The 26524-nt window shown below is 38.1% G+C and overlaps 2 protein-coding genes across 7 annotated transcripts in view; one reads left to right on the top strand and one right to left on the bottom strand.

Annotated features, from left to right (window-relative positions):
- The window catches only part of cobl (cordon-bleu WH2 repeat protein), a 136855-nt gene extending 114675 nt beyond the window's left edge, over nt 1-22180 (bottom strand). For 3 of the 6 annotated variants that reach the window (XM_067400923.1, XM_067400906.1, XM_067400930.1), the window contains exons 1-2: nt 20684-20821; nt 20206-20341 (exon numbers count right to left, since the gene is read on the bottom strand). In XM_067400923.1, the coding sequence (XP_067257024.1) occupies nt 20206-20243 (38 nt within the window). In that variant the 5' untranslated portion in view covers nt 20244-20341; nt 20684-20821. Of the gene's footprint in view, nt 1-20205; nt 20342-20683; nt 20822-22058 lie in introns of those variants that run through there. The other 3 variants (XM_067400938.1, XM_067400946.1, XM_067400897.1) reach the window with 2 other exon arrangements.
- LOC137030563 (C-C chemokine receptor type 2-like) lies at nt 21635-23653 on the top strand. The gene is made up of 2 exons (XM_067400959.1): nt 21635-21822; nt 22164-23653. Exons 1-2 carry the CDS (start codon nt 21798-21800, stop codon nt 23204-23206), a joined length of 1068 nt encoding a protein of 355 aa, XP_067257060.1. The 5' UTR covers nt 21635-21797; the 3' UTR covers nt 23207-23653.
- The last annotated feature ends 2871 nt before the right edge of the window (nt 23654-26524 follow it).

The following is a 26524-nucleotide window of genomic DNA, read 5'->3' as shown; positions in this document are numbered from 1 at the left end:
GTCCGACGTACGTCGAACGTGACCGACTGAATGGGAACGTCTCGGTTACAAAGGTAACCCTCATTCCCTGAAGGAGGGAACGGAGACGTACGTCCCGTCGCCACAGTCGCTGTACCCCGCTGATGCTGCCGCCTATCCGGTTCGGCTCCTCAGCGAAAACCTGAAGATGCAACGCACCTGCTGCTCATTATATACCCGCGCTGCGAGGCGAGCAGCTGATGCATATGATTGCATGCCAATGTGCATTGGCTCGTTTAGTTACACTCGAAGTAGATTGGCCTCTCTAGCGAGATTCCTATTCGTCGGTCTGTCCGACGTACGTCTCCGTTCCCTCCTTCAGGGAACGAGGGTTACCTTTGTAACCGAGACGTTGTTGAGACCATACTTCACTCAAGAGCTACCTCCAAAAGGAAACTGTATGCCCTGAAGTGGAGAGTGTTCACTTCATGGTGCGAGGATCGTTAGCTGGACTCAGTTAACTGCCCTGTTGGTACAGTGCTAGAGGTCCTGCAGGAATGGTTCTTAGCAAGGTTATCCCCCTCTACCTTAAAGGTTTATGTGGTGGCCATAGCTGCTTATGACGTACCTTTAAGACCCAGGTATACTTCATTTTCCAGTCCATCTCATGCACAATTGAGCATGCAAGGCTTTCAAAGTTTACGTACTTGAACGAGAGCACAGAAAGACGTGGGTTTATCTAGTGGGCTTTGTTTTCAAGCACTCAAGTCACTCGCACATGCGCTGTTGTACGTGCACCCTCCTAAAGATGAAAATTAGGTCATGCAGACGATGTGCGGACACAGATGGCTGAAGTATACTTTGGGCTTTAGGGGGTGAGTCTTTGGGGAGGAAACCATTGCTTTTCCTCTGTGGTGAATTGAGGCTGAGGCCTGCTATACACATGAGGGTACCGGCCTGGGATCTGCTGTTGTGTTGGAAGGTCTCTCTATAGCCAATTGAAACTGTTTCAGTTTCTGACTGAGGCCAGAACACACCAAGCCGACGCCGACGAACTAGTGGCGACGAAAGCAGACTGCGGGGTTGGCTCACATCGGCAGCGTCTGTGTCCAAAGTTGGCCTGACACACCAAACCAATACTAAACAGCCGACAGCCAAGTAGCATATCCGTTATGCGCCTGCGCAAGATGAAATACCTTTCCGTACCAGCAGGTGGCAGTATCTGAACAGCCAATCAGAATGATCAGATGGCCCAATGGACCCACGAGCTCCGACGCCGATTCAACATTTCGAATTGGCTGAAAAAATAGCCAACGAGGACCAACTTCAGCCGACGGTGCGGAACACACTGAGAAAACTTAGTCGGCCAACAAACAAAAACTGCCCGACGGCCGACCGTCGGCTTGGTGTGTTCCTGCCTTTTTAGAGAGTAGGAAACTTCCAGGTCCTGTTGTTTGCCCCATTGTGCCCCGTTTACACCAGGAATGGTGAAAGCATTCTTACATCTGAGACGGGGTTATGTGCTTAAGGTGCCTACCAATGTTATAAATTAAATTTTAAAATATATTAAAATAAAATTATTTTAATTTGTAAAAATATTTGGCTGTTTTTACTGTATTTTGATTAAATAAATGCAGCCTTGGTGAGCATACAAGACTTAAAAAAGTTGGGGTTGGGGGTGGTTAAGAAAAACTGACATGTACTGTACCAGATATACATCCAAATTAGTGTTACTTTCGTCAACTAAAATTAACACTAAATATCGTCGTCAACGAACCTTCACGTGACGAAAACAAGACGAGACCCAACGTAAATGCTGGTCATGTGATGATGACTATAATTAAATGTATAATGCAATATTGTTGTCGAATAATAATAAAAAACATTCCTGGAGCAAAGTCTAGACATGAAGGAGAAACCAACAGGACTTGCAGGTCTCCAATTCTCTTGAGAGACGTAATAGCAAGGAGGAAGAGAACTTTCAGAGTTAGATACTTCTCAGATACCTCTTCAATGGGCTCAAAGGGAGCCAAAGAAAGGCCTTCCAGTACAATAGCCAGATCCCATGATGGTAATCTCGTATGAACTGCAGGCCTCAGCCTCAAAGTGCCTCGAAGGAAACAAACTACTAAGGGGTCTCTACCAACTGACATACCACCCAAATGAGTTTGGTAGGCAGATATAGCCGCCACATACACCTTTAAGGTAGACGGAGATAACCCTGCAGAGAACCGCTCCTGCAAAATCTCCAGCACTGTACCAACTCGGCAGTTAACAAGAACTTTTTGATGGTTTCCACACCAAGAAGTGAAAAGATTCCATTTAAAAAGCATAGAGTTTCCTTGTGGAAGGAGCTCTGGATTGAAGGATGGTCTCTACAACCTCAGTCGAGAGACCTGAATCTATGAGCTGGGCCCCCTCAGAGGCCAAGCCCACAATTTCCATAGTTGTGGGCATGGATGGAAGATTGATCCCATCGCCTGAGATAGAAGGTCCCTCCTGAACGGAATTTCCATAGGAGGGCCATTAAGGAGAGCTACCAGGACCGAGAACCATACTTGGCCGAGCCAGAACAGGGCTATCAGCAACAGACTGACCCCGTCCCTGCAAACTCTTTCCGGAACCCCAGGGAGCAGAGCAATCGGGGAAAAAGTGTACAGACGTACCCTCGGCCAGGTCGAGCATCCAACCCAAAAGAGGCTGGCTGTGTCAGGGAAAACCTGACACAGTGGACAGTGAGTCGTCTCTCGAGACGCAAAGAGATCCACTTCCACCTGATCAAACTTCTCCCATAGAGACTTTACCACCTTAACCACCTTGGGATGAAGCCTCCATTCCCGGACCTCGACAGTATGTCTACCCCCTGATTCATTGACCCCGGGATGTACATAGCCCTCAATGACAGAAGCTTCCCCTGGGCCCACAACAGGATCTGATGTGCCAGTTTCCAAAGTGGGCATGATCGCAGACCCCTTTGATGATTTATATCGGCCACCACCGATGTATTGTCTGAATGAACTAGAACACGGTGACCCCTGAGGTCTGGAAGGAAATGTTTCAGTGCAGGAAACACTGCCATCAACTCTAAACAATTTATATGCCAAGTGAGATGATGGTCCCTCCACAGACCTCGTACTGAGCGTCTGTCCAGGGTCGCTCCCCAACCCGTCAGAGAGGCATCCGTCGTTAGCACTATGCGATGACAAGAAGCCGACAACACTGGGCCATTGGACAGGAACCAACAATTCTTCCACACGTCCAAGGCACGAAGGCATCGCAGCGTGACCTTGATCATACGAAATGGGCTGCCCCTCGGGGAAAACCCTGAGCCCTGAGCCACCACTGCAAAGGTCTCATGTACAGCAGGCAAAAAGGTATCACGTTGGACACTTCCGCCATGAGGCCTAACAGTCTCTGAAACTGTTTCACAGTGATGGATTGGACTAGCTTTAGCTTGTTTATGGCTACTAGTATCGTCTCGATATGAGCAGGGGAAAGTGTTGCCCGCATTGATGTAGAATCCCACACTACTCCTAAAAAGTGGTCTTTTAAGATGGAACGAGCACACTATACTTGGAATTGAGCCTTAACCCCAGTGGTTTTTTTTTATGTGAGGTCATAAAAAAGTTCACTTGAAAGGGAACCGAATTTCTTTCACTTCCGCATCTATTTGTGCTTGAACGAACACATACACACAAAATTATGTCAAAATGTCCATCTCTACGGGTATCCTTGTAAACACAGTTGCTTATGGCTTAGATAACGCAAACAAAGAAAACAGATGTATCATTATGGAAACACACATTCTGTCTTAAAGTGACAGCAGGCTTGCTGCTTTCTGTGTCATGAATGTTAACAAACAACAAAATACAAAGAGAAAATCACTTTTGCAGCTTTAACACAGATTAATTATATTCAATTTATACAGTGAAGACTGCAGTGTTATTTTACTTTGATTATTGATTTTCTGCACCTGAATACTTACCTGAAAAATATAAAGCACTGTTTATTTCATTTAAATCACCCTAATAATTCTAGAATTATTCATTCTTTCCACATAGAGCTATTCAAATAATATGGTGAATTTATTTCATATCGCAATATATATAGCAGAAAAACAAATTATCGCACTGTATTTTTTCTTTCCAATATTGTGCAGCCCTAATCCAAACCTGTATGCACTTATTTCTTCTGCAGAACACTATTTATATATCCATATAATGTCTAAGGGGTTTAAAACAGCATTGGGCCCCATCGACTTTCATTGTATGGACAAAAAAATAAAAATAAATAATAATAATAAAAAACAATAAAAAATATAATCTATTCTTCAGAAGTGTTTTACAGAAGACATGAGGATGAGTCAATTAACAGAATTTCCATTTCACCCCTTAACTTAGTCAGTGTAAAACTGGTGCTCTGTCACAAGATTTCTGTCCATGCTGCTTATTCAGCCAATTTGAGTCTGTTCTTCCTTTTTCTCCTTGCCATATCTTTTCACAGTCTCTGAAATAAGAAAATACAAGTGCCAAAATGATGAAAATCTTTAAAAAAATATTTCATAATAATATCAAGTTACTCCATTGAAGAAAACTGTTGAGGTAACTGGGTATTCCACAACATAACATAACATAACATAACAGGACTCTCCTCATGCCCTCAGTCTACTCCACAATGCAGTTCTTTCTCAATCCTAACACCCACAGATGGAAAGAGAGAGCAAGCAAGTATTTAAGTTCCATGGCTGCTGGAACAAACACAGTCCGTTCTCCAGGGAGACAGAAAACTCTGGCCCTGTGGTACAAACACACACTGGGGCTCTGGGGCCAATTACCCACTCTCTCCAGAGACAAGAAAAAGGTGATGGAAAGAAGGAGAGCGAAAGAATAGATGGGGAAAAGTGCTATTCTGTCTCCAAAATGGCAAAAATAAGAACAACCCTGCTGAAAAATCCAGCTAAAACCAGCCTAAGCTGGTCAGGCTGGTTTTAGCTGGTCTCCCAGCCTGGTCATAGCTGGTTTTAGAGGGGTTTTGGTGAGCTAGGAGATTGGGAGGCTGAGAGACCAGCTTAAACCAGCTGAACATCAGATAACCCAGGCTGGGAGACCAGCTTGACCAGCTAAGTCAGGCTGGGAGACCAGCTAAAACCAGCTGCTTACAGCTTAAACCATTTTTCAGCAGGGAAGTGCAGCAGGAATTGGATTGAGCTGAATCATCTGAATTATCATTATTTAACACTAGCATCTTAAGATCCTGTTAAACAGTCAATGGTGAAGTTTTATATAAGCAGAGCTCTAGACTGCGACCAAATGTTTCCTGCCAACGCGACCAAAATTTTGTTAGCGGTCGCACAACGTTGCCCAACATCATATAGCAACGAAATGAAAGCAGAACGAAACTGCGCTTCTCATTTGTGCTTCACGGACAGTTTATCAGTTCTGACCAATAATAGACAACACAGGCTACTCACAGGCCGATCTTGATCACGCAACACTGTTACAACACAGAGCTGGGCGATCTATTGAAGAAAGCATTTGATTTTGACCACAAAATTAATAACATCGCTGTGAGATCTAGTGAGAAGCATTCCTGTAAAATTTGCCAAAAACGCCTAAAAAAGGCCAACCCAAAGTTAATTGCATGCTGTTCTTGAACCATTTGGAGTATGTGCATGGTTTTGGTATCTTTTGAAAGGTATGTGTACCGTGGGTAGTAGTAACTGTAACTATGAAATTGTGACAGCAATAGTCAAATGCTTTCAAGTACTTCACACATCTTTTTCCAGCACTTCAAAACTCTGTTATCATATTTAAATGTTATTTTTAATGTGATGACCAAAATATTATTTGTTCATCCTTCAAAGATTATCTCCATTTATAAAACTAAAGGATGTAGGACAACTCACTCTTATTTAAAAATAAAAAAGACATTAAATTAAACAGTAGGTGGCTTCAGAGGGGCACTTATTGACTTAGTAGCTATTTCCACTCCGTAATATATTTAATTTCTGTATGTTAAGTCTATTTATTACCAAGAGCATTTGTCAGTAATAAAGTCAAAATGAGGGAAAATGTGAATAACTGTGAATAAATTTTCAGTAAGGTGCTACAGTACTCCTAGTTAAAAAAAAAAAAAGGTGACTCAAAGTCAAATGCATCTTTATACACCAGTTTCAGGAATCTGCCTGAAATTGTATCTTGCCACAGTCACTGACACTTTAAAGTAGTAGAGCAACAGTTAAACTACCTTTTTAATTCAGCAGTCAGCTATACCACAGTTTAAAAACTAATAGAAAACTACAGTAAAGAAACTTTAATACTAACATTTTTTATTATTACAAGGCACTTCAGCTTATTACAGCATACTGATAATATAAGCAAGATTGAATTGTAAACTGCGATGATTGAAAGTGATTACCAATGGACAAAACAAAACAGGACAACATTTTTTAAAGTACTCAATTCAACAGTTTTTGCTCTGGTACAGAAATTGGTATGGAGAACTACTGAAATGTTGGTACCATGACAGCACTACTGGATACTTTTTTTAGCAGTGGGTGGAACTAATGTGCAAGCCCAATGTGCAATTTTCATTCGCTAGTGCTTACCTGTCACAACACACTTTTTGATTTTAGCAAATACGTTTGAGCAAACGCATACATGATTAATATTTATGAGCCAAAGAACCTATTAAAATTTTCAAATTAGTCTTCTCTTGTGAAGATTATTGTAGTTTACTACTGTAGTGTTTCATGTACATTTATTTCACATTACAGTTGCATTTCAATAGTAATATATTACTGTCTTTGGAATAATTATGATAATAATAATAACATAAATGTCCACCCCCATAGTCTCACAAATCCTGTGGGAAACACTGACAATAGACTAAGGCCTTCTGAGCAAAAGCACTGAGAAATGAATTGTGCAAAACAAATGGGTTGTTTCCCGAGCTGTCTATTCTGGCTCCGTCTTAAACTAGCTCTTAATCCAACGCATGCATGGATTTAGCCAGAGCTTCACTCACTCTCCCACCATCTGCTGTGCGTCACGGGATGATCCATCCACCTATGCTCTTATTAGGGTCTGAGTATTAGAGGAGTATGTAGTTTGCTCATGATCACTAAGAATAATGTACTCTGAGTTTTAACTCCTGGCTCAAGGTTCTTCCCTGATCCTGTTCCCCTCTATTCAGTCCTATTGCATCCTATCCCTCCTCATACTGTCCTCTCTAATAAAGGCAAAATGCTCAAAATCATAATGTCATAAATAAATATTGCACTTTGTCAAGGTTCAATATAAGGTTCAATAATAATAATAATAATAATATTTCACTATCAATGGCTATATAAATGTTGATGTGGTACGCTTGCTTTGCTTGCCTTTATAACTTTCATCTTTACAATGTTTTGCACAGAAATTAGGAATAAAAACTGTGGACCCATGAGGTTCAGATCAAAGCACAATTCTGGAACCAGTGTTTATTTGCTCACTGCTTTTAACATTCACCGTGTTCAGCTACCTGACTTGTCTATGAGTTTGGAAACTGTCTCTGTGATTTCATCAACAGTACAGTACGCTGATGTTGATGCACACCGTCCGCAATGTGAGTGATTTGAGTAAAGAACATGGAAAAATAAATATACCTGAGCCGATGCCACAATGGCGTTAGATGCTGCACTTACAGGCTATCGATGTGAATCAGCATGATCATCTCTAATTTTTTATGTGAATTGCACTAATACTAGTGAGTTTTAGAGAACACAATAACAATTGCCTTTCCTGTCAGGATTTTTTTCCAGTCATCAAATCTTTCGAATCGGTCTTTCTGTCTTCTGACTTCAGAGCTTTTCTGCTTTCGGCTGTACAGGTACTTATTCTCCCATTGTCTCCCCAGGTAAAGCACAATAATAACTACAGAGGTGGCAGCCAATGAGCATGACGATTCATGTGATGATTTTTAAATTAGCATCAAACTACTGAATGCACCTTTAACAAATAAACACGCAAGATAATAGATATATATAGAACTTCAGTGGAAATTTGAGCTGTGGGTCTGCACATGAACAGGTCCAGACTGAATTTGCTTGTGGAAATGTGTAGAATGCATTTAAATACAATTTAAAAGTAAAAATTAAAATGCATTAAACAAAGATGAGATCAAGGCACAGAAGATGTTTAGAACTTTATGAATATATTCCAACAGATATTCCAATTCTGCAGAAATCTGCTGAGTTTTCAGCCTTGATCTACTATGATCATGAGTTACACAAGAGTTGATGTTTGACACCTTTGGCCTCTAGTGTCTTATTCAGCCTCCAAGAGATTACAATTGGGTAATTAGTTTGTAACTGGATATTCCTCTCTTTCACAACGATTACATTAGGGCTGTACAATATGATGATATATCGTTACCACGAAATAAAATGTCTATCGTTAGAGATTTTGCTATATTGTATGTATATCGTAGTATGTAAATATATTGCACTACTGACACTTCAGAGTGATGAAATGCATGAATGAGAATATAAAGAGCGGGATGTGCTTGATGTTAAAAGAGTTATAAACGCATGAAGCTGCTGCTCATAGAGCGTGTGAGGACTGAACTGAGTGCCTTTTGCTGACTAATTGGGCTTGAACGGTTAAATACACATACCTATGTGTCAAAGTGACCACGTATTTGCAAGTAAACATGGCCATTTATGTCTTAAGTGAAGGTACAGTTGAGAAAGACAAGGCTCGAGTTAATGGATCGGTGCAGTCAGTCTTAAAGGGACAGCATCCAAATTTACCTGCTGTCATTATTAACGCTAATCAAACAGCAAAAAAGAGAATTCTCTTACTGCTTGCTTTTGTAACTTTAATAAGAATAAATGTATATTTAATTTACACAGTAAAGACTTTTTAATTACTTTATACATTTTGTAGTGTTTTAAATTTGTTCATGTAGGTCTATTTCGTCCGTCTTTGTTCTATTGTAGTTTGTTTTCTTTCTTTATCACAGTTTATTTGTCTTCAGTAAGAGCTTGAGAGTTTTTTAGGCTAGTATTTTTTTTTTTATTATTATTTTGAAATTGATGAAAATTACTACATTTCAATGATATGGAACATTTTCATAACATAAAAATCTTATTTGAAGCAAAAATAACTATATTGTGATATATATTGTCATCGTGATATAAAATTACTCATATCGTGATATAAATTACTCATATCGTGATTTTGGTCATAATCGGCCAGCCCTAGATTACATAATGCAAACATACTTTGAGATGGACAGATCTAAAGAGAGTCATTATTAAGCAGAGACTAGAGATGCGCAAGACTAGTTGACAAGTCAATTAAACGATACTGCTGCTGCTAGTTGACCTGAAAAGAGTCTATTACTTTTTTTTTTTTTTTTTTGCACATTTAATGTTTAGCTTTATATTTTTACAAAGCCTACATTTAAATTACCGTCATGTTAAGGTTACATTTTAAAATTTATATATTATTTTGAAAAGTGTATATCAGGAGCAGAAAAAACAAAATCATTTCATTTTACCTCAGGTTTTGCATGCGTTTGTTTTCTCTGTGGCGCTTGTGGAGGTTTCAGAGAAATGTCCACATGGAAGATTAGCAAGGTGAGGGAGTATTCTGACAACCTACACAAAACTTTTGTCATGTCATGTCAAACTAGTATATAACAATTAAGCTTGCTTATAGGCTTGTTACACTACCGGTTGTGAGGGACAATACGGTATGAAATTTGATATCAGATTAAAGGAGAAACATTATGAATGAAACTTACTTGACACTTAAACGGTACCACTGAAACGGTAACACCATCTATGAGAATAAAAAAAAACATGCACAGACAAATTAAACTCTGTGGCTCGTGATCCGGATACTAAACCGCAGGGTTTAATATGGATTTGTCTGTGCATGTTTGTTTTGTTTTTTTATTCTCATAGATGGTGTTACCGTTTCAATGCATTATATGACTGACAGACCGTAACGTTTGGAGTTAAAAATCATCATTTGTGTTCTACTGAAGAAACCTACATCTTGGATGCTCTGGGGGTAAGTAGATTAACATTAAATTTTCATTTTTAGGTGAACTATCACTTTAATGTTATGAAGTGACAAGATTTTTTTTTGTGTGCAAAAACAAAACAAAAATAATGACATTATTCTACAATTTGAACCGTTGTCATACATAGTGAACTCAGTCCAGGCTTCCTTGTTTACGTCCAAATGCCAACTCAGTATTGGCTGGATCTAGTGTTGTCAAAAGTACCGGTACTTTGGTACCAAGTCGGTACTGAAATTTTGAAAATGTGACAATATCAGCATTTCTGTAGTACCGGTAGTACCGAGAATCTGGGTATATTCTGTACCCACTGATAGGGCTGTGGCAGTATTTACATGAATATGACACGAGTGAAGCACAAAGCTATGTTTACAAAATAAATAATAGGTTAACAATTAAATGTAACATCGAAGCCACGGAAACATTTTGGTTCATGCCGAATGAGAGAGGTACGCGAGTCCATACATTTAATCTTTGTATTCTGTTTTGCAAATCGCGATCCGGTCACCCGATTAGATACATTAGATACACTCCTTCCAGTTTCGGATATGTTTTGGAAAGTTTTTTTTCCGAGTTTGGCCCTGTATCACATAATAAAGTGCGGAATTCCTTGTATGGGCACTTCTCCCTGATAAGCGTTCGCACATATCACCTAGAGCGAGAGAGCAAGAGCCCATTAACGTGCTTCGTTTGGGTTACGGAAGCTGAGATATTTTTCAAAAATGTCACCAAAGAAGTCTGTTTTTGGTTGTGAGGGAAAGATTACCTTTTTCAGCTTCCCAAAGAACCCAGCGTTAAGGGAACAGTGGATGTAGTTTGTTTTTCCAGGGCAGCAACGGAGTTGTGCACATATGTTTGTTTGTTTCGGTGATAAATGCTTTGTAAACAAGTCCCAGTTTGATGCTGGATTTGCAGATCGCAGGCGGTGAGTAAAACTGCATCAAATGTTTGTGTTTTGTTGGCAATCAGCGCGGAAGTGCATATATTATAATGTAAACAACACAAACGTTTTTATTCCATTTTTATTTATAATGATGTCGCAGCTTGCAGACAATCTCTACACAAAAGCTGCACGTGCTCATGACTCTTAAGCTCTGCCCACGGCCTGCCTCCAGGAGTTTCGGAAAGACTAAGTACAGCGCATCAATCTTTTCTAAATATGATAAAACTAAAGACTTTTCAGAGATATGAAGGATGCTCTACTACTCAAGCGTAACATGAGATTGGCAGAAACTGTGTGTGTTATGTACCCTTTAATATACAATAATCATAATGCAAGGCAAGCAGGTGCAGGTGTTGGGGAAAGCAGGTGTCTGGGTAAACTGCAGAAAAACAGCATTTGCTCAGGCTAAGTCTGGGAGAGAAATAACTCCAATGGGATTAGAGGATGGGCGGAGAAAGCAAGAAATAATAATTAGTTCGTTCCAAACACCCTGAGCCACTGAATGATTTAGGAATAGGTCTCAGATACTCAGATACTGCACTAATAAATTTACTTCATTTGTCATGTACTATAGATGTATGTAGCACATCTATAGTACATGACAAATGAAGTAAATTTAGCAACTTCTACAGCAACTTATACAGTTTATCTGTAGAAGTTGCTATAGTTACAGAGGATCAATCACAGCAAAGATCTACAATCATATTTAATGGGCGAATTCCATTCGAAAGCAAACATAACTATGCCCTATTCACTCTGGAGGGCAGAACACTTCAGTACACTTAAGGGTGCAGTGCATGACTGTCAGAATGTTGCCTTTATGGCGTAGCAATTTTTTCATTATTATAATTTTAATTTTTAATTTGTGTGAAAAGTTTATTTACATTTTTGTTTAGAACAACTGCACACAGTATCTCCTTTCCACAATGCCCTGCAAGGATGCAAAAATGTCATCTGAAATTAGCCCAATGTTACTGCACCTTGATCCTATGAGAAACAACATTGTCTGAAAAACAGCAAATTATGGGGTAATGAGATGACTTTTGAGACAAGTCTTGGATAAAGGACCAACTTTCTTGTAGACTTGTGTTGCTCTCCACTATAAAGGCTGTTGAACTGCGTTCTGAACAGTTCTCATAAAACACCGTCTGTCAGCAGATTCCCAAAATAGTAATGGCATAACAAGCTAAAATGTAAGGACGATCAGCCCAGCCCAAAGAAGACGTAGACGCTACAATTTCTCATTCCCATCAGGGTTAAATAAGTTAGCCAGACTTCAGTGAGTTAGGATTACTTGCCTAACTAAAAATATCTTGGTTTTCCACTGTGATCTTACATTACCTACAGTCTACTGCAAAAAAGAAGGATTCAGTGTGGAAAGTTCACGTGAACAAACATGAAGTTGGTCAAGCTCATCACATTTGGTGATGCACTAACAGACCACACAGACGTGCTTGTGCCAAGAGAGCTGGTATATTTGTTGAGCTAATATTAAGAGACCATGTGCTGCTGCCAGATATGCAAAGCTTGTCTCTCATCTTTCAGCCTCTGAGACACGCTCATTTGTGAGTTGTGTGAAGCATTTTTAACTATAGTTAAGTATTAAAAAGGAATATAATTTCAAAAAAAAAAAAAAAAATTGAAATATAATCAGAACATTAGACATGGAAGATGATTTAAATGTTGGGTGTGTCTACAAGCTTCAGTGAGGATTGTGGTGGGTGTGAACAGGGAGAAGGGTGTAGTGATGCAGTGGTTAGTACAGCTGATAGACAGGATTATCTGTTATGGGCTCTATTTTAAGCACCAGTGACAGGGAGGCTGACATAGGAAAGCAGAAATATGAGCTGCAGTGTGCACTGAGGCAAACAAATGAGGTTTATGCCCGTGGTGTCAATGGAAGTACTCTGGACTATGGGTTCAACAATGAGTATTCAGATCTCATGAAATCTAATCTTGCATAGCCAGACTTTTCACTACTGGCATAAGGTTGTTGGCATGCAGCATATTATTGTGGCCATGAACTGCCTACTTAGACACTGCCTAAAGAGACTGTCTGACCAACATGCAAAGCAACCTACCACAATTTGTTTTATTTTTTTATCTTATTAATTTAAAATAGGGATGCACCGATACCGATACCGGTATCTGGTATCGGCCTCGATACCACATTTTCTAAAGTACTCGTACTCGTTAAAAGTCCCCCGATACCGGGGACCGATACCACGGTCTGAGAAATGTCTATGTTTGAGCGGCGTGTAAGGGGTTAATCAAAGGCGCCGAGTGCCCGCCCCCAGGCTCCGCCCCGGCTGCAGCTCAGAGCGGGGAGAAGGCGAGGCGAGACAACATGTCAGCCGTGTGGAACTATTTCAAAGTGAATGAAGACGACAAAACAAAGGCGGACTGCAAATTGTGCTCAGCGAAATTGTCCAGAGGAGGCTCAAAAGGTAGCTCATTTAACACAAGTAATTTAATCAAGCACCTAAAATCCCAACATGACAATGAGTACAAAGAGTTTACCCACGCTTCTAAACCAACACAACCCACGCTGCAGCAAACTCTTGCAAGACGAGAGAAAATGTCCAGAGACAATCCACGTGCTGTGAAAATAACACAAGCAATTATCGAGTACATTGCATTGAGTGACCAGCCACTCTCAGAGGAAGAAAATGTGGGATTCCTGCGTCTCCTCCATGTTTTGGAGCCCAGATATGATGTCCCAAGCCGCCGCTACATGACTGACACAGAGCTGCCTAAACTACACGACTCCGTGAAAAAACATATCCACAGCCTACTGCAAGCCTCCTCTGCGTTTAGTTTCACCACGGATATTTGGACAAGCAGTGTTAGCCCCGTGTCGCTAATTAGCCTAACCTCCCAGTGGATAGACGAGAGTTTCACGCCGCAACGACATAAACATATTTATCCAAATATTGTGCACTAAATAGCTAAACATCACTAAAAAGATGTTTATGAATGCCCCTTGTGTTGTCCAAAGCGGCAGAGTTTACAACAAACTGAAAAAAATACTTGAGTTGCACTGTCACTTTTTAATTATTTTTTTATAATTATTTATTCTGTAATATTTTGCATACAACATGCTTTTCATTTTAAATAAATGTTCTTAATTCCAAACTAGTCCCTTGTTTTTTTGTTAAATTTATATGACTAAAGCTGTTACCTGTAAATTGAAATCATGTTTTTTTTTATTAAGTACTCGGTATCGGTATCGGCGAGTACTGAAATGCAAGTACTCGTACTCGTACTCGTACTCCAAAAAAGTGGTATCGGTGCATCCCTAATTTAAAACTGGGTTTAGCTGACATTGATGACACAAAAATCGTAGTTTCCGAAAGGTTGTACTTAGAAATTAACACCAAGTGCCAAATGAGAGTAAAAACTGACCTAACAATTTGTTTAGGAGCAGCAATATTACAATATCTTTATACTGATGAGTCAAGGCTGATCAGTGAAGGCACTGTGCCGGCTCTAAATTCTGCGTGAAGGCACAATGCCACATTAAAAGCTGTACTATAATGGCCACTTTAGCCTTTATTATGTCAGAGGTGGCTATGATCCTGCTTTGGTTTGGTGTAAATGATCCAGCATTATTTTATGCTGTGCTTTTATTCATGTTAAGTCATGTATAACTCTGTTAAGACAATGTGACATCCAACATAAAATGCATTTATTTTTTGTTATCCTCTCATAAAAAAAAACTGCATTGCATACAGTTCTGCTATACTTGACATCTCACATGCTGGGATGTGACTTTCGCACATTCACACATCGCAAAATCAATGCTAAAATGATTTATCGGTTGTTGAACAGTCTTTCTTTACCTAGATGTCATTAGAGAAATATGCTTAGTGAAGCTTAAACTTTATCTCAAATCTCATATTTGATAAAAATATTGCCAGGCAGTCACATGCTCAGATACCCCTTTACCACGGTTCCATTGTGGCTTCCCAGCCTGTGTCCATTCTCGAACCATTCCGCCCATCCGCCGGATTCCGTGCCGAAAAGATCGTTTTCACTCCGGCCCTACAACTTCCTTGCTTCGAATGGAGCCGCTCAGGACATTCTGCGAGAGCACACGAAAGCGATGTGCGAATCGCGGTTATATGCACATCAAGTAATTAGGGATGTGTCACGATTTTCGAATAATCGATTTAATTGTAGAATATCGAATAGGTTGTGCGATTATCGTCTTAAAAAAAATCCCCATTTGATGTGGTGGTGGTGACTTGTAACCAGAGGGTGGCACACGCTGCCAATAATGCACCTAAAAGCTGTCATTCAGCACAGACATTGGCTCACACGCACACTAGACTTGTGTAGCATATAACAGACATTAAAATTTATTTTAACATAAGTGCCGTCATTCAGTCTGTTCACAATATGTTATTACGCGTTTAGGCAGCCTAAAATCATTATGGCAGCACATGAGTCACAGCACAAATCAGCAACAGTCAGTCAGATTTCACCTCGCCTCACTCTTGACTGACAAGATGACGGTAGAAGTTTTGGTTTCAAATCAAAATGTAAAAGCGTCCATTTAAGCGGGTTTGTCATTGTACTGCTTTGTTGTTGTGTTTTTCAATAGAATTAACAATGAACCCAGCATTCAAGCAATTGCCACTACCAAATTGGCGCTAATTTGAAAGTGAAAGTAAAAGGCTCACGGCCGCACTGGCATTCATAATGGTGCGGAGAGCGAGTGTTTTCAGTCTGCTCCGCACCGTTATGAATGACCGTGGAAAAAAAAGAATTGAAAGCGTGAATGGTGCGATTTTCGAATAATTCCCAGCGATCTTCAAATATTATTTTTGCTTGAAATGCTAATCCCTACAGATAATCCGCCGGGTTGGGCCGGCCAAGTAATACAAAATGACATTCCAAGTAATTTGCGGGTGGATGAGAGATAAATCATTAATGTGTTGATTTTAATTAAGGCACGGAAATCTCATTTGGTAAAATGCAAGGAATGTGCGTCACTCTTTTACTTTTGTTTTCAGCGACAACGCATTTTTATTCAGGGAAAACCAATCAAGGAAAGCATGTGCCTAGAGCACACCTTCTACCTTCAAAATTGTCCCCTATAGGGAGGGACAGAGGTACAACCACCACAGAAAAAGCACAATCCTATGGGGAATACTATATATATGATAGTGTTCTCAAAATACAAATCTTATTCTCTTAATATTAAAATACCTAAAATACGTGCTTATAAAAGTGTTTTTTTTTTCTGTCGTGATCAGGATTTTACCATCTCTGCCTCATTTTGAACCAGGAAAAACCCTGATTGCCATTCGATTCATTGTTTCAATACTGTTTGACCTTCATGGCTAAACACAAAACTCCCAAAACTAATTGAATGGACCTTTAAAGTCTTTACCTGAAAAGGGGCCTTAAAGTCAATAAAAACTAAAAAACTCACTTTGGACTTCAGGTGACCTGTAGTAGAATAGAGACAATCATTTTTTCTACCTTGCTTTTCAAATTCATTTTGCTATACTGTGTGCACATTGCATTCTGATGTATTGTGCATATCAATGGAAAATAATTAATTGTACAATGAGATCCAGCAGGAGTAAGAATTCCTCATAGAGCAAGAAAACAATTAGCTTCTAATTAAGAGTGAAACACCTACATGCAAAAGGAAAGCATAGGGGAAAAAATACTGAGACTTGTTCAGAGTATTCCATACTTATTTTTTGATGACCAATGCCAATGCTAATATTTAGAGAGCAGGGAGACCGATGGCCAATATAAAGCTGATTTGATACCACACTATTTAATTAGTAATGTATTTTAAAAATTAATTTAAAACAATTTAATTTAATAATTTATTTTATATAATATTTACTAAATAAAAAAAATAATATGAAAAAGTAATTTGTAGTAATTTTGTAAAATAAACAAATTTATACTGGATGGCAAATTTAATACTTAGATGGCAAATCCTTGGTGTGTGTGTTTTTGTTTTTTTGTTTTTTGTTTTTTGTTTTACAAAAAAAGAAATTGTGCAAAATACGAAAAAAGTAAACACTGTAACCAACAGTGCACCCATATCGGTTCATAAAATTGAATTGCGTGCATATGTTAGGTTTCGTGAAGAGCATGCTGCCTTAGCAAATCGAGCGTATTACTGCCATTCTCGACAATGTACCTTTGTAAAAGTGGGGTTTTACCACTTAATAGCATGAACACAAATATAGACTGTGCCTAGAGATCTATTTAAAGGATTAGTCCACTTTTAAATTAAATTTTCCTGATAATTTACTCACCCCCATGTCATCCAAGATGTTCATGTCTTTCTTTCTACAGTCGAAAAGAAATGCAGAAGAAGTGCAGCTTCAAAGGGCTTTAAACGATACCAGACAAGGAATAAGGGTCTTATCTAGCGATATGATTGGTCATTTTCAAAAAAAATAAAACTGTATATGCTTTATAAACACAAATTAACAGCTTGCATGTGCTTCCGCTTTCCATAATCCTCAAAATGCTAATGCCGTATGTTCTACATCTTCCCTATTCAATTTACGGAAAAAAAAAAAAAAAACGAAACTGGCACCACGTTCAATCCATAAGTAGAATAGGGAAAGCGTAAGACATACAGCGTAAGCATTTAAGAGAATACGGAAAGCGGAAGCACGTGCAAGGAGATAATTTGTGTTTATAAAGCATATATAGTTGTATTTTTTTTTCGAAAATGACCGATCGTTTCGCTAGATAAGACTCTTATTCCTCGTCTGGTATCGTTTAAAGCCCTTTGAAGCAAAAAAAAAAAAAAACCTTTGAAGCTGCACTGAAACTGTAATTTTGACCTTCAACCGTTTGGAGGCCATTGAAGTCCACTATAAGGAGAATAATCCTGGAATGTTTTCATCAAAAACCTTAATTTCTTTTCGACTGAAAAAGAAAGACATGAACATCTTAGATGACATGGGGGTGAGTAAATTATCAGGAAAATTTGATTTAAAAGTGGACTCAAACTCTCTTCAATACAAAAACAAGACTTGTGTGCCCTGCAATTGACACTGTTCTCGTGCCACACGTCCATTTTCTCACGCAGTGAAAAAATATTAAAAAACAAAAGAATCTGAAAGCCTTGAAGGAGATCCCATAAAAATGTAATATTATATTACAGCAGTAACAATGAATACTATATTTTATTATATGATATAGTTAACAATATTTTTGTAATTTTAAAAATATTTTTTATATATTTTTAAAAAATAAAGCCCTGTAATATTATATTATACGAGCAAGAAAGCAATTTGTCCAGTTCAACAAAAAAAAAAATGGTGGTAATGTATATTTTAAACAGTATTGAGTTTCAACAAAAAGTCATAGCAGAACTACAACACAAAGCGCAGCGATGTGTCATGAATGAATCTGCAACATTGAACGAATCGTGAGAGTCAATGATTCAATGACCCATTCATAAACACAGCTACTTGCTTCTTTATTGAATGAATGAATGACTTGATGGCTCGCTAATTATGACAGTGACTTACTTTATTTAAAACATTATTTATAAATATAAAAAAATGCACTGGAAAATCAATTTAAGGGGGCAAAAATTGTATCTTAATGGAAAAGGTGTAACTGCAGTCTAAGTGGAAGGATGTTAAATGCCTCAGGGGGTAGGCCTGCATAATTTTAAAAGATTTTTGGCACCACTGGTCTATGGTAACATGTTTTTATGAAACAGCATTTCGATAGTCCACTTTAGACATTCTACTACTAAATATAAGTAACTTTGCAACTACCTGTCAACTACCAGAGTATTAGAAGGATGTCTGCTTAATATTTGCTTACACTTTATTTTGATGGTCCCCAACAAACATTCTAGTACGGACTGTAATTTGACTGCGAGTACGTCATCTTATTCTACTAACCCTAACCAATAGTCCGCTAATACTCTAATGAGAGTTTCTTGACATGTTTGCAAGTTAATGGAAGTTAGTGGACAATGACATGTAGTTACTTAGTAGAATGTCTAAAGTAGACTATCAAAATAAAGTGTAACCTGGTGTGAACAGCTAATTCCACAGAGAGGAGTTTATAGATATGATTAAATCAATGCTTCATTAAAGCTTAGAAAAGACAACTGTCCTGTGTGATTTGTGAGATAATAATTAATAAATTAATAAATAAATAAAATCACACAGCTCTCAAATAGCCATTTTAGACAAGAAACATTTAACAAAAGACATTTCTCAAATTTCTCAAAGAAATTGTGAGTTTAGTAACCTCAAACTCACATATTCACACTAAAGACCTAAATTGGAGTAAAAGGTGTGCTTTAAAAGACTGAACCATTTTATCCTCAATGAACATATTGCATAATATCAAAGCTTAGACCAAGAATGTAACAAAAATTACTTTATCCTTAATCTTATTGGATACTCAAAACATATACATATATATGAGTAATACTACAGTAATGAGAAGATAGCAGTGAGAATGCTCAACAACTGTTAAAGCTTTAAATAACCACAATCATCCACTGCTTTAGCTATGTAATGGGGTCTGATTACATAAAAAGGAAAGGGGGGCTGTGGGTGAGATCCACAAAGCAGACTGTTGTCAGAGAGAGAACACTGGCTAACTTTTAAATGGCTACTGAGATATGTTACCATCACCAGAAGTTTCTGTGAGAAAGCAGAGGAATTTATGTCACACCTGTTTACACTTCTCATTATGCCTTACTATATTAATACCAAATATACAGCACAATTTCTGTTTAAGGTACTTATTTTCGATGTAGAAAAACCAAGCAAACATGTTGTTCAGTAAAATGGAATAATGAGTTTTTGAGTCAAAAGCAGAGGTGACAAAGGGTGAGAGAAGTGGAATACAAAGCATCACTCTGGCAGATGAACAGGCAGTTATTTGTTTTCATTTCCTGGTTACTCTCCTCTCATGTAGCTGCTAGAATAGAGCTTTTATACCAACAAGCCAAATGCCATGTCAACTTTTTTGTTTGTGGTGTTGTTGACCAGTGGATAGATCAGATTTAAAAGAGAAATTGTTAAAATAGGCACACTATTAACAAGATAGATAGATAGATAGATAGATAGATAGATAGATAGATAGATAGATAGATAGATAGATAGATAGATAGATAGATAGATAGATTCGTTGTCACTGTTATTGGTACATCAATGTGGAGAGGTGGCTATATCACTGAAATCCAGGAAAACATTTAGTAATACACTCACCCTACAGGAGGTCTGATCGTAGCGTCTCCCAAATTCATCTGTCATACACTAAATCCGTTTTGTATCAACACAATTCACTCGTACGTCCAGGCGGGGACATTGGCATATCACTCAAAAACATTCACAAGAGTGTCACCTTTAAAGAAAGAACATGAAAATACACTTCAGCAGAACAAGGATAAAACTCTTTTACAAAAAAACACAACTGAGCAGCACCAATGTGTCACAGTCACAGAACGACTTATCCATTTACAGCTGTCTTAAATGTGGGCAAGTGTTTGATGTACACACTTATGTTTTTAAAAAAGGAAAAACAAATGAAGGCATTCAAATATTTCACTTGCCACGACAGATACTAACGTTACTAACATATACAGTAAAAGTTTAACGCAGCAATTTGCCATAAAAGTTGCGCGTCTAAACAAAATGAATATCGTCAACGAAATATCTCCATAATATAAAACACTGAAATACTTACGTGGATTCATTCGGCTCCCTAGGCAGACATCAACGGCACAGGAGTTCTGAATTCTATTCTAATCCGTCCACCAGGCAGCGCCGTTCCCGCGGCTTCTCGAGCCCGCGCTCAACGGCAGCTTGGAATTCTGAGCGCGAGAGCGCGCCCGAGAGAACAGTATATTGATGATACAGTGAGAGAACAGTTTATACAGTAAGACTTTCAATAATTGAATCTCACCACTTAAAAACGTTTCTCTAAAGAACAGTTCGCATTAGCGTGACAGTCAATATGTTGTTTTTTGTCATTACCGATTTTATTGTCCTTATAAAAACATACAAATCTATTTTACGTAATTATCATTAGGATTTTTGTGATACCAATGTGTATTGTAATGGCTAATGAAGACATGCTATTTCATCGTGTTAACCGTTAATCTGCAACAAAAGCCATAACTTAATATTCAGCGTGTTTACTCCCAGCGTCCCTAGCGTTTGTTATTCTTTTGCGGTCTGCCTGGTTGGCTATTCGCCGTTAATACGCCCCGCCCTCTGTCCGTTTAAGAAGGATCCTTGGATACGTAGGTCAAACTTTTTTTTACAGTCTATGGGTCAAACCTTATCAAACTCGTCACTAATGTCAATCTATATATGTGGGACCCATTACAGTTTTCTGTTTGTACAAAAAAAGGAGTTTGATAAATGTTAAATAACAAATTAAAATAAAAAAAACTGCTGATTCAACCACCACTGCCTCTGAACAAGTTTGTCTGTCTTCCCAGAATGACAGATAACGCTGCACCGTAACCTTAAAAGGGCGTTTTAACACTTTGAAATATTTGTAGTTGTAAAAGTAAAAAGAAGATACTTAAAATAGCCTACTGGAAATGTGCAGTTTTACCTATTGCACTTAAATCCACATTTCAAATAAATTAATTTAAGGATACAAACAGCAGTGTGAACTTTTGTAATAACCTACCATTCAAGTGCAAATACGTAGCTTTTTAGTGAGAAGTACCGCCTGTAGGAGGTTCAGGAAGTAGCAATTTACAAAAGCACCTCCTTTGCTTTGTAAAAGCTTTTTGACAGACAAGATCACACAAATTTCATAGATTCAGCTATCATTACCAAGAGACATGACACAGGACTCAGGGACTGCTGGTAGGTTGTACAATCTATTCAGTATAATTATGCTACATTAAAAATAACAACAATAAGAATAATAATAAAGTTGTTCTTAATTATAATTAGTACATTAGATTTTTTTATTATTATTGTGATTTTTTAAAGCATTCATTAAAATAAAAAAAATCAAACCATTAAAACATTTAAAACAGCATTATGATAGGTATTTAAACATGAAAAAGTACAAGATTTCTACTAGACACTGCTCTTACCAGTAGATGTCGTGAAAACACAAACTAAAATTTGACAAAAGTAATAATATATTATATATTATATGACTTATCATTGTGTTCTTTGTGTGCCCTCCAAAATGACAGGAGACTTTTATGATTATTATAGTTTCACTGAAGACAGTCATGGAATACCATGCAATAATGGCAACACAAAGGCCTTCAGTGAGGTTTTCCTCCCCACCCTGTACAGCATAGTTTTCATCACTGGCTTCATTGGAAATGGCCTGGTAGTGTGGGTCCTGATCAGATACCGTCAAAAATCCAATATGACAGATGTGTGCCTCTTCAACCTAGCCCTATCTGACCTAATCTTTCTTGTGTCACTCCCTTTTTGGGCTCATGGTGCCATAGACGAGTGGATTTTCGGCAAATTCATGTGTCATACCATGACAGGTCTGTTCACGATTGGTCTTTATGGCAGCATCTTCTTCATGGTCCTTATGACACTGGATCGCTATGTCGTCATCGTCCATGCCCACAGTATCTTTTCCAGAAATCGGTCTTCAAAAATGGGTTTGATTCTCGCCTCATTTGTATGGATACTCAGTCTACTTGCATCCCTTCCTAATATTATTTTTGCCAAAGAGGATAAGACAAGCAACAACAAAACTGCCTGTGGATCAGATTTTCCCGAAGGTACAGCCTGGATGTCATTTACTTACCTTCAGATGAACTTCCTGAGCTTGATTATCCCTATGATTATTATGAGCTTTTGCTATTCCCGGATCATCCCCACTCTGCTCAGCATAAAATCACAAAAAAGGCACAAAGTCATCAGACTCATCCTGGCTGTGGTGGCAGTTTATTTTATCTTCTGGACTCCATACAACATTGTCATGTTTCTCATGTTCCTGCAGAGGAAAGGCTACTTGTATACTTGCGAAATGCTTAGTAATCTGAGCCTTGCCATGCAGTGGGTGGAAACTATCGCCTTAAGTCACTGTTGCCTCAACCCTATCATCTATGCCTTTGCCGGACAGAAGTTCAGAGGAGCGGTTCTTAAAGTCCTAAAAGAGCAGTTTCCATTGTGCTTCAGCCAATGCACAAATTTCTCTCGACAGTTATCTGAACGCAGAAGCTCAGTCTTCTCCAGATCTTCTGAATATTCCTCTACACAAATTGCATAGAGCAAACGGATGCCTCCAGAGAATTATTTTCATATTTTTGCCATCCATAAGTTCCCCTTTTTATTGAATGTATCGAGTTTATCTAGAAAGTTGTCTTTGTTCTGTTTTTTTGACAATTTTGCTTGACAATAATGATATATGTTAAGTAGGAGAATGCAGAACTTTACACTGTTGCTAAGATGTTCTTCCTTGTGCGTGTATATTGCTTATATTGGAGATTTGCAAATGATACTGACAATAGTTGTCATATGAATGATTTCATCAGCAATTTTAAATAAAACCACTGTTTGTATTTACATCAGAAAAAATCAGTAATTTTTTCTGTAAAAATCAGTAATTTTTCAGTTATGACTTTTTGAAATCTTTCTTGAAGAAATTGTATTTTAAGTTTAAGTGTATTTTAAGTTTCGCTTTTAAGGTTTTTTGTGTGTTTTTTAATAAAGGAATGTATTGTCCTGATTGTATGGTTTTTAATATAGGGAAAAAAACTTTCACAGTTACAAATACTCTAAGGCCCGGTTTCACAGACAGGACTTAGCCTAAGCCAGGATTAGACCTCAGTTAAATTAGGAAATTTTAGTTGCTTTTATAAACATTCACTAGAAAAAAACATTACTGGTGTGCATCTTGAGAAAAAACAATGGCACTGACATATTTTAAGATATGTCAGTCCAAGTTTCTTTCAATTGAAACAGCTCAAACATGCATTTTAGTCTAGGACTAGCTTAAGCCTTGTCTGTGAAACCAGGGGTAAATGTTTTATTTAAAAAAAAAAGAAAAAAAAGAATTCCTTAAAGTACTTACGAGAATTATGACGAATTACATTATATGCAATTGTGGCCATCTGTCCGTCAGAAAAGAAGTCTGATGCATAGTTGTAAACCACATCTGCGTAAGTGTTTATATATCATTTATATATCTATGAAGCATGTGTAGCCACTTTGTACGTCCCAATTCACATAGTTATGTACAATTCTAAGCCATTTTGAAGTATAAACAGTGCAAGTACTGTGTTTCCCACTGAAAGAAAAAAAAAAAGAGATTCACTATACATACCCAAATAATGCATTTATTTATGGGGGGATGAAACGTGAAGTGTTAGAAACTTCATGAACTCAACAGTTGCAGCTTCATTTACATAGCAGATGGAGAAGGGGTACCAGACTCCAATGCTGAATCACAAAATAACCTTATAAATCTCACTCAAGATAGGAGAGTATAGTGTGTAATGTTTTGGTGGAATGAAGGCATACAGCAGAAGGAGTGAGAATCCAAATGCAGTTTAATAATAGTTATAATCCAAGGTCTTAGCCCACCTCAGGCAGAGGGTCAAGCACATTTAATCAGTCTGTACACAGACTCCATGAAGGGCAGACAGGAACAAGAAATCCATGACAAAAAGAACACCAGAACTGCTCAAAATGCCAATGGAAAATAAGAACTAAAACCAACAAGACTTCATAAAGAATAAAGGGCAAAAGGCATTTAAATAGACCAGGTAATAATTGAGCATAACTGAATAACTAATAATGAGCAGGGGATACTATGAAATGAAGTCAGAGAATAACAGTCTGTGGAAACAATGAGGGACAAGGCTGCCATCAGCTGGTACTTAAGGGTACCACGGCTGACAGATGTAACATAGTGATACAGTTTCGCCATTTGTTTAATAGACATTTCTTTTTAAAGCTCCCTATTGTGTTGTAATCTAATAACTCATTTAAATATTCATAGGTTTCATCAAGACAGTGCTTGAGGTATTAGGCATTCATTTTAGATACATATAATGGGTATTCGGTTGTATTGTTATTAGTCATGCTGGCAAGAGGCAAGAGAAGAACATTGTGGGCAAACACTTCTTGGGGGGAGGGGGGTGGTATTGTGGTGAGGTGCATTAAAGGCTGTGTTTGCTTCTTGATTATACTGAATAAGATGAAAGGCTTCTTCTGCTGCTGGATCACCACAGATAAGGACATTGTCTATCACATCATGTGCTCTTCCTAAATGTACAAACAAGTGAAGTAAAAAATTTAATAAAAAAAATGACATTTAAGTTGAATGCGTTTTTATTTTTGTACATAAACAGAAGTCTTTTACATTCACAGGAAGTAGCTTACTTTCGTGTTGAAAAGTGGATAGGCTAGTGAGAAAACAAATAGGTCTTAAAGGGATAGTTCAACCCAGAAATATTATCATTACTCACTTTCATTTTTTTCCAAACCTGGATGATTTTCTCTATGCTGTGGAACACAAAAGAAGATAAAAGAAGAAAAAATGTTTTGACTGTTTATGTCCTCTCAGTGATTAGCCCTGTCGCTGGCAAGCAGGCCGCCCAGGGTGAGCCAGGAGGCCTTTCTGTGTAGTTTGCATGTTCTCTCTGTGTCTTTGTTGGTTTTCTCTAGGTGCTAGGGTGTTATGGGAGGTTGCTAGAATGTTATTAAGTACTTTGTAGGTGTCATACTTTGTTACTAGGTAGCTGGTATGTTATCAATACACTGCCTCAAACAAATAGAGGCCATCCAAATATAGGCTATGATGTTCTGGTGCTGAGTTGATGTTGTGGCTTTATGATCATATACTTTCATGTGTCATTATATTATTAACATTTATCAAAATCAAGCTCAAATGAAGTTACAAAGTTTTTGACCAGCAAATGTGTTTTTTTTCCCCTGCCGCATCTGAGGCAGTGCAGTTGCAGTTTGGGTTATGAAGTTTATTGTAGCTGTACCTATGTGGGCGCTCATTTTATATATAATCTATATGCAGGATCCCATGAATATTCTCTTTGTACATCCCAATTAACATAAAATTGAGCGCACATGCACAAGCACAACACCTCACCCTGTCGCCTCCCTTAATTAAAAAGTTAAAAATCTGATTTAAGACCACTGAAAAACAGGCGAATCTCAACATAACACAGATTGTGATGCAACAGACAGGATCATTAATATGTACGCCCCCAACTTTTGCATATGCCAGCCCATGTTCAAGGCATTAGACAAGGGCAGGCAGTATTGTGCACAGCTGAATCATCAGACGTCATGCAGGTAAGCAAGCAAGAACACTAGCGAAAATGGCAGATGGAACGATAATAACTGACATGATCCATGATATCATGATATTTTTTGTGATATTTGTAAATTGTCTTTTTAAATGTTTTGTTAAAATGTTGCTAATGTACTGTTAAATGTTTTTAAAGTTACCATTGTTTTCTTACTGTATTCACAGAGACCTCTCGTTAATTTCACTGTTAGTACATTCGACCGTGTTTTTGCGCCAATGCATTTGTTTCCAGGCAGACCAGTAAAGAAAACACTT

This window comes from Chanodichthys erythropterus, chromosome 2 (assembly GCF_024489055.1).
Source record: "Chanodichthys erythropterus isolate Z2021 chromosome 2, ASM2448905v1, whole genome shotgun sequence".
Taxonomy (NCBI): Eukaryota; Metazoa; Chordata; class Actinopteri; order Cypriniformes; family Xenocyprididae; genus Chanodichthys; species Chanodichthys erythropterus.
The sequence above is the reverse complement of the archived record's forward strand: the minus strand, read 5'-3'. Positions and strand labels throughout refer to the sequence as shown.

Bases quoted from the DNA above. Each gene is read 5' to 3' on its own strand.
- LOC137030563 (XM_067400959.1), top strand. From the start codon at position 21,798: ATGACACAGGACTCAGGGACTGCTG. The intron at 21,823-22,163 runs GTAGGTTGTACA...CCAAAATGACAG, and splicing joins ACAGGACTCAGGGACTGCTG to GAGACTTTTATGATTATTAT.